Source organism: Poecile atricapillus, chromosome 4 (genome assembly GCF_030490865.1).
Source record: "Poecile atricapillus isolate bPoeAtr1 chromosome 4, bPoeAtr1.hap1, whole genome shotgun sequence".
NCBI classification, from domain to species: domain Eukaryota; kingdom Metazoa; phylum Chordata; class Aves; order Passeriformes; family Paridae; genus Poecile; species Poecile atricapillus.
Window position 1 is genome coordinate 28,860,016 of NC_081252.1, and position 15,735 is coordinate 28,875,750.

Genomic DNA, 15,735 nt, shown 5'->3' on the forward strand with positions numbered 1-15,735 from the left:
TTGAAGCGCCATTATTATTATTATTATTATTATTATTATTATTATTATTATTATTATTATTATTATTATTATTATTATTATTATTATTATTATTATTCTAACAACTATTCCTTTGTGTGATTAAGGCTCTCTGGCTATAGGAAGTATTTTAACTTTTGGCTTAATAAAAAAAAACAACAATGTAGCAGGAATCCTTCAGGTCTTTGAGTGGATTCAGGCAAAGCTTAAGTTTCAATCACCCCTGCTAATTGTTTCTAGTCAGATCAGAACAAAGCATTTAAGGAACTTAAGCCTATATCTAACTTAAAGCAAGGAGTCATGACATCTTCAATCCAAAGGTGCCTCAGATCATCTTTGCATTGTGCTGAATCTCTAAAACAGTGAAGAACGCAATCTTCATGCCTGCTAATATTTGAACTTCTTAAGGTTTCTTATTAAAAAGCACTTCCCTGAAAATGAAATCTGAAACAGGATCAGTAGAGACTTTAGGAGGATTTTGTAGTCTTTTGTAGTTTTGTAGTCTAAGATTTCATAAGGAAAATGGGTGCAGGAGATTTTTTTTCATTTAATCAACTAAATGAGATCAGTAAAGACAAATGCCATCAATGAATGCCTCACTTAGGTTTGTTCTACGGCACAGCCAGAATGAGTGGTCTGCAAAACGGCTTAACACCACCAAAGGGATGGCTGTGCTAGCATTTCCCACTGAAGCCATTTACAGGCAGTTATGTAAATCCTGACCCTTTTGAGGACAAATTTTCCAAGCTCAAGTTCAAGTTTTGAAATGTTTGGCACTGAGTATGGAGGCCTGATTTTCAGGAACTTGGGTCCCATCTAGACATTTAACAAAGGGTTTAGATTTTTGCAATACCTCTGTGTAAGTAACTGAAGACTTCTGAAAAATGACCAGAAGTTACAAGCAGCTGTTTCTATGGGATGGAATAACTTTACTTAGCCTGGTTCACCCCTTGTAGCACAGACACAAGTCTGATGTTTCTGCACAGAACTGCCAAAGTCCAATGCTGTAGTAATCTATCAAGGTGTTGTAAATTGTGAACAGGTGAGGCTCTGCAACACAGCATTGCAGCAAGTGAACAGGTGCACAAGGGAGATCCCTAGTATCTGTATGTTTAGATTACTGCTACCATGACCACCTATAACACAACTTTTATGTAAAGCACATATAGTTGAGCTGCTTGAATTTTCCAGTGCCTGTCTTTTCCCACTAATTAAAAAAAAAGGAAGAAAAGAAAAAAAAAGAAGGCAGGCACCTTGTCTTTGCCAGAAGAGGAGACAGTTCATGGCAGAGTCTCAGGATGTGCTCACCCAAGAGCAGCCTCAGTCCATGAGGGATTGGTGCTCCTGTAACGAGCAGTGAGCAACAGGCTGTAGTTTGAAGCGCGAGCTCTACATGTCAATTATTCTACCTTGCCAGGAAAGAGTAATTAGAGAATAATACCCTGATGCCTTCAACTCTCTCCTGCTACCCCCACTGGTTCGCATCCATCACCATGAAGACTTCTCTCAGTGATTCATCATAGTAAGAATGCCTTTCCAAGGGAGGCACTGAGAGGAATTTTCCACTTCTCCCTGCCTTCCGTCCACTGTGCACAGCAGCTATCTCATTTCATTACAAGCCCAGGATTCCAATGTCAGTGGCTTCAGGCATTTGCTAATAAGGAACAAGGAACTTCCAGGAACAGAAAACACAATGAGTCCATTAAAAAACTCTTCTGAGAAAGAAAACTCATCCCATGTTTCCAAAAAGTAAGGTGAGCTAAAGGTAAGGCCCTATGAAAAGCTGAATGAAGTCCTGGAGGGAGGGAAGGAGGGCCTCTAAAGTGCTCAGTAAAAGCACTATTAGGCAGGATGACAGCAAAGAAACCCAGGTAAATAATGGTTTATCTTTAGGGCTTTAAGAAGAAATATAGGGTAAGTGTATATTTGCACACATAGGACCAAGAGGCACAAAACATTTCAAAAGAATTAATTAGAACAATTGAGCTCAGGTGTATTGCAACAGCACTGGGTTCTAACTTCCCATTTTGCTCGTCTCTTCTTGAAAAGTAATCGCAAAGTTTATCTCTGAAGTGACAAGTGGACTTTTCCAGTTTAGCCCTCGGCTTAACATGTATTTATGTGCACTGTACACCAATACAATTACTGCAAAGGAGAAATTTAATTATTACAACCTCTTTGAGCTATTCTAACTAGGTTCAGAGTATTGACTGAGGGAGCTGGGGTTGTTTAACCTGGAGAAAAGGAGACTCAGGGGTGACCTTATCACTCTCTACAACTTCCTGAAAGGTGTTTGTGGTCAGGTGGGGGTCGGTCTCTTTCTCCAGACAGCAACTGAGAGGACACACCCTTATGCTGCACAAAGGGAAATTTAGGTTGGATATGAGGAAAAAGTTCTTCATGGAAAGAGTGAAGAGTGATAAAATACTGGAATGGTCAGCCTGGGGAGGTGATGGAGTCACCATCCCTGGATGTGTTTAAAAAAATACTGGATGTGGCACTTGGTGCCATGGTCCAGTTGAGGTATTGGGACACCGGTTGGACTCGATGATCTTGAAGGTCTCTTCCAACCTAGTGATTCTGTGATCCTCCAAAAAGAGCTGGCAGTTTTTAACAATCTTGTCAATTTAAAGTAAGCTGTTCCCCAACTACATTGTATTCATACATATATACCCATAAAGTTTTCTACTAAAGTAAGTTCTCCATGCTCCTTCCTCCAGGTACTTATTGTATATGGGACATCTCTCCAGACCTGGAGTATGGGCATTCCAGTTCCTGAAGAGCTGCCATTGAACTGGTTCCACACTGAGGACATACGAAACTTGAAAGCTAACAAGTTCCTTTCTTGAGCACAACATCCTACATGTGATGACACCTTTTTCTTTAAGGCTGGAGAAACAACGTTGTTTACTTAAAGCAAAGATGTAAAATCAGAGATATTAGCTTGCTCAAATTTCAAAGGACTTGAGAAAAAACCACATTTATGGTAGCAACTGAACCAAGTCAAATCAAGTTAACTAACAAAATGGCAAGAATGTCACCCCATAATTATTACACTTACCTCTTCTGTACTCTTAGTTTTACTCTTTTTGGCCAGCTCAGCTGAAAAAAGTTGATACCACCAAACACTATTTCTCTCTAAAATAAAGTAACGACAGATAATTCTAGATAGACAAAGAGGAAACATTTAATACTGCTTCAGCTAGGAAATATTAATTTAACAAGCGATCTGCAACTTTTCCATGGATTGTTCCCATTGAATCCAATTATTACCACATTGTTTTACTGTATCTGCTCTTTTATACAGATATAAGGACCTATCACCAGGGAAGGAAAATACTTGAATTATGGGAGTGCATGCACTGGGGTCTCTCTACCTTTATATGCAAGACCACTATTAGAGATTAATCAGAATATGGATTTACATTATGCTTAAACAAATTCTGGGAAAAGGCTTTACAAAAAATACTTACAAGTTGATTCAGTGGTAATAACATACTGATCCTATGCTTTTTAAGTTTCTTTAAATTCTGTCCAACACTGGTTTATTAAATGCTGATATAATGACAGACATACAACAACGCTGAATTGTCTTCAATCACACATGCTTAGAAGAAATTCTTAGAAGAATTTTCAAACCTACATGAATGGAATACAGATTCTGTTGACATAGAACAGAGATTGTTTTCCAACAGGTATTTTGGTGCTATTATTTAAAAGACACTACCAGTAACAAACTTAAAGCTTCATGGTTACTTGAAAAGCAAATTAAACACTATTTTCCAAACAAGCCTGCAGTTTCTGGCATCAGCTTTCTACTAAGTCTGGAAACCTAAAAGATTGACAATACCAACATTATAGCTTAGCATTCAAAGAAAAAGGAAAATCCGCAATTTTGCTAGTCAAATATACAAATCTGATGTTAGCTAAGTCAGCACAGATCAAGTTTCATTACTTCTTCTGGAAAGAAACACTTTTGGGAAAAATAATAATTCTTTCAGTTAATTTTCACAAGCTGGGCCCAACAAAAAGAATTAAAAATAGCAAGATAAGACTGATGACAGTAAAGTTTCTAACATAACAATGGGAGAGGCCAGTCTGACTCATCAGCAAAGAAAAGATAAGTGGAAATGGGAGATTAAAAGGTCATACTCAGTCCCACACAATTCCCAGACCTCTTAGTAACTCTATCTGAACACTGTGAAAGCTAAATAAAGACAGACCTAATTTTCTATATTAACTGAAGGAACTTGATAAGCTACTAAAAGTACAAATTAAATCTTGAAAAGTGATATTCTGTACAACATTTGCACCCTGTAAATAAGAGCAGCAAGTATGTCTCAGGCCACAGAATTAACAGACTCTCACAGTACCTCCTTCAATAATAACATGAGTGATGCAGCTGGAGAACTAAGTCATGCCACTTGGGGTTTTTTGCTTTGTTAAGTTTTGTGTGATGCAGCTCTGAAGTCCAAGAAGAGATACTCCAATAAAAATCTTCCTTAGTTAACTAAATTATCAAAGGAAGTCTAGATACTGATATCCAGAAGGTCACAGAAATAAGATCATACCACTGTGTGATGCCTACACAGATCATGAGTGCACAAAGGCACAGGCAACACACTGAAATGCAGTGGTCTTGTTAGTAAGCCTAAGGATAGATTAAAACCAGAAAAAAGAAGCAAGGAATGAATCACATGAAATTTAACCCTTATCCACTGACAAATTATTTAGCCTTTAGCAGTTCCAGCAATCATCCTGGCAATCAGAAAAATAAATTACCTAAATGAAAGAATACATACCAGAGTCTGCTCAGCTGCTACCGTTACTGTTTCTAGTTCAGAAATACCAGGAAGAGTCCACCAAAAGACTCTACCAAGAAAGACTACGAGTGGGAAGAACATAATTTAAAAGGGAAGACTTATGCTAAATTGAAACAACAACAAAACATCTCAAAAATCAACAAAACCTCCCCAAAATCAACAAACCAGAACTGCCTTAAGCGAACCACATTAGTGAAAGAGTGCAGTAAACACTGTAACTTTTCTCATTTCTGCTACATCAGGTGAGCTGCTCTTATCCTGAACTGGGAAGGTACTGTAATCATAGAGAGGTCAGGCATGGAGAAACCAGGATGACAAAGGGAAACAAAATGGGTGCAGGAAGGGAGTTCCTAGGATATGAACAAATAGGCTTAGTCTTTGCTCCAAAATAGTGGGCCGAACAGGACAAATATCCAGTTGTAAAAACAAAATAAATCCCAAGGAACTTAGATGTAAATTGCAATAAAAAGCTCAAAGGACTGTATACTGTCTGAAGAAGGACACTCCAGTGCCAGCAGCAATTGTTTCATAGTCTGCAATGATCAACAGGTGTAAGGCCGTCAAAAGAAAATGAATTCCTCTGCATTTTTCAGAAGCCCACCTGGGGACTCTCTGGGAATATGACTGTCCTGGCAGGAAGCTCTAGGTCCACGTGGCTGGGGCAGATTCAGGATGTTTTTAAAATGGTAGGAAAAAACAGACCAAGAGAGGCTGCGTTTTACAGGCCCAACAGTGGGAAACATTTAGTTAGGATATTTTTATGCTAGCAGCAGAAGACACCAACATGGAACATTAATATTGTTTTTTTTTCTCCTACTAGATCTTTATGGCATCCAGTTGCAGTCTGAAACAGAGAATGGTACACCTGGACAAACCATGCTTCTAGAAATGCACAGGTTTGGAAAACTCAGCCTCCAGAAATCTTTCAAAAGCGCTACAAAACCTTCTCCTTGCCCCACCAAGAGAATGAAGACTTCCTCCTTCAGCACCTCTTACAAAGTCTTATCTTCCACAGTTTCAGTTCAAAAAACCCCTCCCAAAACCACAAACCCCCAAACCCATAACACTAAAAAAACTCCACAGAACAAGTGATCAGGTTGCCGGTGATGTATAGACACCTTTCCTAGCCTTTCACTCAGAACTCTGTTTTGGAAACCTGTTGTGACAGAAAAAAAAACAAAGTTAGCTGCTGCAATGTTCTGTTTGCCAAATTAAAATGATTCCCTATTCCTGATATAAAATCCTCAAATAAGGCATACAATAATCCCATCTCCAGAGCAAATCCTCCTTAGCCTACAGTGAGCTTGTACTGTGGAAACTGCCATGTTTCAAATGAGGCTCTAATAAAAGAGCAGGGTGTCAAATTCATGTTGCAAGCCAATATGTGACTGTAACCAGGTGAACAAGTCTTTGGTGTCATTTTGTTAATTTTACAAAATACATTTTAATCCTCACACTTCAGTGATTATTAAGCTTCATGTCACATCAGTTTTTTCCAGCTTTAAAAATGTAAAAAGATAAATCCAACACTTCCTTGTCTTCTAAAACACATTCTTCCACATTCCCATTTAATTTCCCTGCCATATTGACAGTCGTACATGATCATAACTGGTTTTCCTGGATTAAATGTAGCATTTTCAAGGAGCATTCTTGAAGACAGATTCTTTTATTTTCCTAGCCCTCCTCCCATCTCCAGCATTACTATTAGAATAATGGACCTGACAGGACAGCAAACCTAACATGGGATTTTGAGGAGGAGGAATTAGGGTGTTGGGGTATTTCCCCCACATCTCTTGAAAGGTGGCAGTTGTCCGAATCAAGTTTATTTTTAGCTTTTCAGCAAGATATGCCAATTCCTGCTTCTGTCAGTGCTTTAAATGCTTTTTGCTTCTTACTGCAAAGTAATTCCCACATCTTTTCTGCACAGCTTACCTTATGCCCTTTGTGGGAGCCTGCTTTCACTCATCTGCAGCACTTGCATCCAGCCTAGTTCAAAAATAGGTTGCTGTCCCAGTCTGTCAGTTTTAAAGTTCATGTTCAAGGACTTAAAAAAGTCCCCAAGAAAATTGATACCACTAGCTGAAAGAGCAAAGGGCCAAAGAAAAGTCTCAACTTCCAATTAATACAAGAGTGATAATTCTAGAATGTTTTCATATGAAAATTAAAATTGCAATGTTTCCTTCCAAGGCATGAGCTTCTAAAATGGAAGTATGTTATTAAGAATAAATGATTTATACTCCTAAGACACAGTGCTATTGAAAGCCTACATTTCTGGTAACTGCAATTGTTCCAGAAATTGTTACATTTGATATGATTGTAGAAATAGACTGTTAAATTCACCACAGGGTAGAAGAAATTTTCCATCTTGTGATAGATTTTGGATTGAATCAGCAGCTGCTCTTACAGTGACTTTCAATTTGGGACACATCTTTATTTACAAACCAAATGAAAAAAAACACTTTCTCAGAAATAATGCAGGTCACAAGATACAGCAATTACTTTTCAAATATTAGGGAACACACTTTTTCACATGATATACATGGTACAGTTTCATTTTGCTACTTTCAATATTCACAGTAAAGTACTTTTTCAAACAATCTAAGTGCACCTTAGAGCCATCAAGTGCCAGTTAATTTTGTTCCACAGAAATATAAGATACCAAAAGCCAGATACGTTCCTCTCTCTGTGTTCAGACTTGCCCAAGCTCTTGTGCACTGCAGTGCTGAAAGAGGTTTCTTGGAAAGTTTAAAGCTTCAGTTTTGATCAGTTCCAACTGAAGCTCTATACTAAAGAACAAACACCAAACTCCTGGGCTCCACGGCTGCAGGATAAGACACTGGTCATGAGGATAGCTTAGGAAGATGCCATAATGCCCTTTAGATTCAGGATATCTGTGTTGTAGGTAGGACTTTCCTCTTCAGACAGATTGTCCTGAATGTTTACAGTCACTTAGATTTGTGGAGAAGGAACAGTGAGGAGACCAGTTGGCTTGATCTTGTTGATTCCTCCATCAAGGATGCAGACCCTTGGGTATTTGTTTTTCACCAGATGAGCTGCAAACTGAAACAGATCTATCATTAGCCCATTGCATATCATAGTTGTTAAGTGACAATAACTTCTGTTAATATTATGTAAGGCAAATTAACAAAAAAATATCAGAACCTATGAAGTTCTTTTTTTGCACCAATTAGTCCAACACAGGAGCTGTTAAAACAGCTGGGATGAATTCTGTGGTCCTGAAAGTGGCCTACTAATAACAATGATCTTTATCTCTGCTTAGAGAGGATTTTACCTCATTCTAAAATGACTGTTTTATCTCAGGGCAATCACTGGAGACTCTCTCAAAGCATGAACTAACAAATATTTTTCTGTGTATTAATCTAACTCCCAGCCCTTTTCTGTAGGTACCTAAGTGAACCCAATGTACAAGCATCACAGTTTGAGGGTACAGTCATTTGCCTACTTGTCAGACTGTCTGATGTGACTTGATCTCACAAATGTCAGATATAAATTTGGGGTCTACCATCTCTTCCCTGCTCCCACCAATCTGCCCACAGGCAGCTTAAATAGTACAAGCAGATATCCCCCCACCACTGAAAGCCTCTTTCCTCAATTAATTCACGCCATAAACCAAACACAGCAATTGCCACTTCCCACAAAGTAACTCTGTGAAACATTATTGCATTGACAAAGATATTTTGCATAGCAAAATAATTATGAGTTAAAAAATCAAAATTATGTTCAGAAGAGCAAAATCCAAACAATATTTTGTGCATTACATGTCAAACCTACCTTCTACATACTGATTACAATGTATTAAAAAGTAAGCACCAAATGGACCAATCAGTGAGAAACTAAGTTTTACTTAATTTCCAATAACAATAATTTCCAAGCTGTGAGAGATTGCTCTGCCATTGCAGTCTTTGAGACTGTTTCTTTAAACTTGGCTGTCAAATCAGTACCATTTGTAAGATCATTGAGTGCATCCAATGGGTTATGTAAAACATTTGCAATTCCCTTTTTGACTCCTTAAAATAATTAGCAATGCTATTTGAGAACATGTGCAAGCATGATGTCCAGGTCGCTAACTTTGCACAAACAACTGAATCACTGATTGAAGAACAGCTGTGGGCACCTCAGTCAAACTCAACACTTGGGATTTCTTTTTTCATTACTTTCCTCCGAATTACCTGTTACAGCATAACAGTACTGAGTCAGAACTAGATGTACTAGACCATTACCTGTAAGCATTTTGGCTGTTAAATTTGTTTCAGGTGGTTACCTAGGGAAGATTCGAAGTTCAATCATCTCCTTCCCCATCAGTTTGGGTTACTCAGTACAGGAGTCAAAGAACAAAAAAAAAAAAAAAAAAAAAAGAAAAAAAAAGAAAAAAAAAGAAAAAAAAGAAAAAAAAGAAAAAAATCCTGGCAATCAAGCAATCAAATCAGCTGACAGTAAACTTACACCATATGCGGATGTCAGCTTTCATGAGCAAAGCAAATGCTGTTTTGGAAAGGTTCTTGGCTGCACAGGTGGTGTAAAATGCACAGAGACATCACTAGGAGAATCCAAATACCTCTTGCTATAATCACAGTCCATAAAGATGTGGTGTACAGTAGAGACAAATATAGCACTCAGCTGTGCATACCATGAACTACAAAAATAGTTTATATTCCTACCAGATATCTCTACTTCACATATCTGTCACCTCACAGTGCTCTCCACCTGTGACTAATGGACAGTGCTGTGTCTCAGACACCAACGCTACTCAGAGCCAACCATTTCAGAAATGAAAAATGGCAACAAGCCTTCAGGCTGGCAGGAAGCACCGTGTTATTTCCTGAATACAATGTCCCATGTGTCAACAGAGATGTTCCACTCTCTGACTACTGATAATTTAAAAATGCTAATAATAAACTGTAAACCCCAATCCTAGTGTTTTGAATGCCCTAACCCTCATATAACTACCATTCAATGTAATCTTAAAAGAAAATACACAAACAAATGCCTTGTACTTGGGGTTTGAGCATTAAGGCCTGTGTACCACTGTATTTTAGAACTAATTAACTAAGGTATGTCTAAAAATACATTTTCTTGACTGCATATGACAAGGTTACCTTAAAACCTTATAGTGAGGAATTTGCTGCTTCTTGCAGGGCTTTGAGGAAGCAAGCACTGCAAAATCTGGGACTGATAGCAATGATGGCAGAAAGTACAAGATGATATACCGTAAGACAAACTTTTTTTTTTTGGTCACAGAACTGTTTTCTGTTGTCTGCCTGGTTTCAGTGAGAAATGCTGCAAATACAGTTCAAAATATTGCAGCTGAACCAGCCAGGGAAAAACTACAGAATAGGAAATGTACAACTATCAGTATCTCACTACTGTGGGAACCAGCTGTGAGACAGGGGCCTAGAGGCACATTGACATAAGCTGAGAGCTGCCACCCAATTCCCAATATCAGCCTCCAAGAGTTTTGCACATACATCTGCCCAGGCACTGCATAGAAGCCTCCAGGTTTAGGTCACATGGCAATAGGACTTGAGCTGATTAAAGACATTCCTAGTTTTACCTTCGGCCCTCCCCCCTTTTTTCACTGAAAGTAGAAATAGTTACTTTTGGTAAAGCACAGACTTAGAAACATTCTCTCACTGGCATAGCAGTCTTCCTTATTAAAGGTTTGACCTTTTATAGTTCTGTTCCTCTGTACATGTCAGTGCCACCCTCTCCCAGACAGAGTAGCCCGTCTGTCGCAGACAAGAACAGGAACTTGTTCACCATGTTTCTGAAATGTTCCAACACCACCCAGTACCTTGCCTTGCCAAAATCCACTTTATGAAGCCACTGTTTTCAAAATACAGGGGGAGTGTTATTTCTGGTGTATGCACTGATGGAGAGGCATGAGAAGAAGGACTATTTGAAACAGCTACATAGATTTTTCTCCCCAGTTTGACCCTCAGTTATGTCAAATATCAGTAGCCTGAATCCAAGAAATAAAGATTAAAAAAAATTAGTGTCCTAAAAAGCTGGAAAAAACCAAAAATCACTGATCCCAAAAAAGAAAAAAAAAAGCAGAATCTCATGCATCAAAAAAATCCCAAGGTGCTCTTCTGAATGAATGCCCCAGACTTTCTGCAGCAGAAACTGCCATCCTGGAATGCATACAGGGGTTCTACTTCCTTTACATATGCAATCATAAAGTGCCAGTTAGAAGTTTACTAACTGGCACCTGAATATGTAATTTGTAGTTTACTAAATAATCCAATTTACAAAGCTGCTGTTAAGACTGAAAATAACATGGTGCAGAGATAATTCTATGGGCTACATCATCCTTAGCAACCTTTAGAGCACCTACATTTTAAAGAGAGATGTATTGAAACATATAAAGGTAGTGTACAATGAAATTCCATTATACAGCAATACATTTCTGTAAATAGAAATAAACTCTCATTTACTATATGATTAAACTTTCTCAAATTTATCAAATGTTTGTGTTGACATAACTTCTGAAACAACTCTTTCCCCATACCACCAATAGATCCCATCCCTCTGTAATGCTTCTGTTTTCATTTAGACAAGAAGACTAGTTGGGGGAAATGGGAGTTGTGCCTATCTGAGGAAAGGCTTCAAGGCATACTACAAGACTTCAAGCTTTTTACTTTCTGCTTCAGGTGGCCTTTCCTCAAAATGAGATTCCCAAGTTCAGTTACTGTGTTTTCCCTGGTTGCATTCTATATTTAAACCAAACTTCCAAATTGAAACTCTTGCTGCTTTCACAGCAAATATTACATATGAAAGGATAAATAAATGAGAAACTTTTTTAATGACTACTATATGATGACTTTGCTGAAGACTTTGGAAACACAGCTCCTCTATTAACTAATGCATCCATCAATTCCACAGAAAACATCCTTCTTAATAAGCAAAACTGAGCCAGAAAGTTGCAATTTGCATTTGAAAGTAGTCAGCTAAGACTCTTCATGCAGATACAAAAAGTCAGGCTTTCAAAGACAGACAAGATCACAGCAATATCATACCAAAATTTGGGCAAATATTAAACATTTTACCCTGCCTTGGTGATGCTCTCAATATAAACAGCATAACAGGACTGCTCCTTTAAGCACCATCAAGAACCTTAATGATCTGCACATTGGAGAATTTATCAAAATGTTTCTATTACCCTGTTCCAAGCTGCAAAATAACAGCTTTCAAGTGCTGCATGTCTTATGCCAGGCACGTCAGGTTTTCAGGCTGTCTGCAGCATAGAGTGTAAGACACAACAGCTTGAGCAGCCCCAGTCTCAGCAGCCTTTGGGCCAGCCAGGAGGGCTGCTATGTACACATTATTCACTTTCTCAGACATTCTTGTGACAGGCTGTAATTAAAGGGCACGCTGGGAGGGAAGGAGGAGTAACATACTGCACCAGAATACCAAAAAAGATTGCTGTGACAAGCGTTGCCATGGTATAAATATTAACAGCATGCTCTGAAAGAGTCAGAAGGAAAATAGATGTTGAAGGCGAGATATCAACCAAATGTTGTAGTATTCGTTCATTTTCACAAGATTGTTTCTAGATTTCTTTTGTAAACTCATGCTACACAAACCTCTCAGGAACTACAGTCTGTTTTGCTGTGTGATTCCAGTCCAAGAGCTCACCTACACCTCTCTGAAACCCCAACAGTCAAAGTGATCAGTCTGCAACTTTTTATACAACACTCTCCATGTTGCACAACACGGGTCCAGTACACAAGATTATTTTTAGACAGCTACTTCTTGTATTAAAGGGTTCCAGATAAATGAAACAACACTTTAACACCATGGAAAAGATAGGAATCTAAAACCTGTCTTATCAACAAAACAGTACCTAGCTGTTGGTTGTAGTATTACCATAAACTGAATGGGAGTTAAAAAAACCCCAACAAAACACACAAAGGACAACTTGATGCAAACACGTACTAGGGGGTGGGAGGGGTGGAACATAGAACCAACTGTTTTAACAAGATCAACAGAAAATTCTCTATATGTAGACCTGTCCAAAAGGGAACACTTTTCATTCCATCAGTACAAAAACACAGAAGTAACTTAAGGGACTTACATGCAAAGATTTGAAAATAAGCCTAAACAAACAGGTATTTAATAGCTGGTTTTAGAGTAAGTTTTACAGAGAATGAAAGAGTAAACACTCAAATTTCTTCAAGTGATAGATTTTAAACACCTGTATTTTAAATTTTCCACCTAGAAATAATATAGAGTAAAAAAAAAATCCACCTAAAAGTAAGTTGAAAATTAAAGTCGGTCACAGATATTTAGCTGTTGTAACACAGCTAATTTATACTGAGCAAAATAAATGCAGTGCATACATTATAGACAAATGGAATGGAAAATACAGAAAGAAAACTATTCAATTTTTTACTCGACAAAAAAATAAAAAAGCTGTTAGGGAACAGAAATATGTAATTTTGAAAAGAGGCATAACAGCTGGCCTGGATATAAAAAAAAGGAAGTATGAGTCTTCATGAAAGTCTCCTCCCCTAGGTCTATGGGCTGCCCTAAATCTTGAAAATTGGTCAAAGAAGTATTTGATAATGAAAAACATTTCTTTGGGATTTGTAGTACTTTTTCCTAGCACTACCCAAACTGCAAGTTTTGTTCAGTTTCTACTCAAACCCTCCTGCAGCAGTCAGTCAGTCAGTCCATCCTATTCAAAGGCTGGTTCAGACACAGCTAAGAGAAAAGCAAAACAACATTGCACCAGATAAGCAGCATGGATATTGTAATTGCCAAATTCACCAGCTCCATTCTGCCTGGTATATCCTTACACAAGGTCCTGAACCTGTAACAAATATTTATAGTTCATTACCATCTCTATTTCAGTTATCACTATTTCAGATTCTCTGAACTAGAATATCAGGAAACACAAAACTCTGTCTCAGAGCTGAGAAACAGCCCCAGAAAGTTGAAATTCTGTTGTAATGCAGTAGCTCTAAGCAACATGGTTACAACTTCATCAATCCATGCAAGCTCCATCTAGGACAAGAGAACTCTTTCAGAGGTGTAGTCCACAAACACTATAACACAACCAATACAGATGTCTGGAGAAACCCTGGAGCCTGACAGCGCCACTCTGAGATATAGGTTCCCCATTCTCCCACCTTTCCTGTCCTCAGAGATTTCCCAGATGATTGAAAAGAGCTGACATGCTGCTTCCCAGCATCTCTCAGATATATTTCCATAGGTAAAGCTAAGGACTCCACGATTCCTCATTCCAGAAGCATCCAAACCTCTGCGTAGTAAGGCACACAGAGAGGTCAGAGAGGTCAAACAACTCCTACATCAAATAACAACTGAAATTTCCAATGACTGCTACCATCAGTCTCAGTAAAACATTAAAAAAGAGAACTATTTTGGAGTTCTAGAATTAGCCTGTTTTCCTTGGCACTTGCTTCAGAGGATAAGGAACACTCAGATTCTGTCCCTAAGACCTGGCATTTTCTCCCTCTTTCACACCTGGCTGGAACAGTGAGAGATTTAGGTCATCCCTGCTATACCTGGGGCATTCAATGCACACCAACCAAAGTCAGGGTCAGGGGCAGAGTTACAACAGCACAACACAACTCCTGGCTGGCAGCCCAAGTGTCTCTCTTGGGCTGTGTGAAGAGCTGGCAACAGCAGCAGAGCTGCTTTCTCTCTGTGAAGGAAAGCATGCATACATTACACATATTACAATAATAAAATGGGCTAAATTTATGGAATGAAATAATGAAGACTTAGCCATGTACTGGGGAGAGTTACAACCAGAAGGATTGTTGCTGATTAACTAAAATGTTTCAAACTTTTCAAAATACAAGCTTAATCTCTTCCTCTGTGAAGGCAACAAGCAGGCTCTGAGTCTGAATGCAGATGGAAGAATGGGGCCTTAACAAAACAAACATGAAAGAGCCATTCGGGGAATCATAAGGGGCCCCTCCATCCCTGCAAAGAGAAGAGTTTCATTCCAATTGTTCAGTCACTTTTCTCCAGAAACTATTTACAGGGAAACAGTCTAAAAGATGTAGAGTGGAAACATGTCCGGAAGTTTATTGCCTAATTTCTGTTTACTTGCACTCAAGTGCAAAGTAAATTTCATTAGGCCCCTCCAAATAAATACATTTGTCTTTAGAAGCACTGATCCTTTAGTATTCTGTGCAATATCTAATCTTCAGATCACCCTAGGAAGCTTCACAGGTATCAATTTGTGGTTTTAAGACAAGTTTATAAACAAAGAAATCATGCAAGGACTTGCTTCTTTGGTAAGGGTTTTTAAAAAGGCCCGGGGAAGATGACAATAAAAGCACACAAATTCAGTAGTAACCAGACACTTAAACCTATGTGTCTCAGTCTTCAAATAAGAAGAAATGCATTTTTGACAGTGTCCTGGGATAGAGAAAATGCAATGTGGTCTTTTCATATAGAAATAAAAAATTATTTTTTCCAAGCTAAGAATATGTTATACAAAAAGAATTCCGAATTTGACCCTGTCCCTCTTGCCTTGAAAAGGGTCAGAAAAATCTCATGGAAAATCAGAACTTCTTGTCTTAGTTTTGGAGAAAATGAATGTATTTTATCTATTAGCTATTGCAATGCAGTAAGAATGACTACTTTGCTTCAGTAACTTATAGAAGTTGTCTAGACAATATATTTATAGCAGCATAACTTATCTAGACAAAAAGTAATCGACGTAGCAATTAGAATTTACAATTTAGAATTTATTTCCCAGTTATAAAGGCAGATGTTTTTTAAGCTTTGACTTACAGCTTATCTGTCTTCTTCTAAGCAAAACATAAATAAGTTGCTAATTATTAGACTGATTAAAGTGTCCTGTATATTTTATTGTTATACCACTTAGCTGACAATA

General features: G+C 38.1%; 1 protein-coding gene across 2 annotated transcripts in view; it reads right to left on the bottom strand.

Moving 5' to 3' along the window:
* Positions 1 to 7,247: 7,247 nt before the first annotated feature.
* Positions 7,248 to 15,735, bottom strand: part of TBCK (TBC1 domain containing kinase) — an 88,393-nt gene continuing 79,905 nt past the window's right edge. The window contains exon 26 of one of the 2 annotated variants that reach the window (XM_058837557.1): positions 7,248 to 7,901. In XM_058837557.1, the coding sequence (XP_058693540.1) occupies positions 7,791 to 7,901 (111 nt within the window). In that variant the 3' untranslated portion in view covers positions 7,248 to 7,790. The remainder of the gene's footprint in view (positions 7,902 to 15,735) is intronic. The other variant, XM_058837558.1, reaches the window with a different exon arrangement.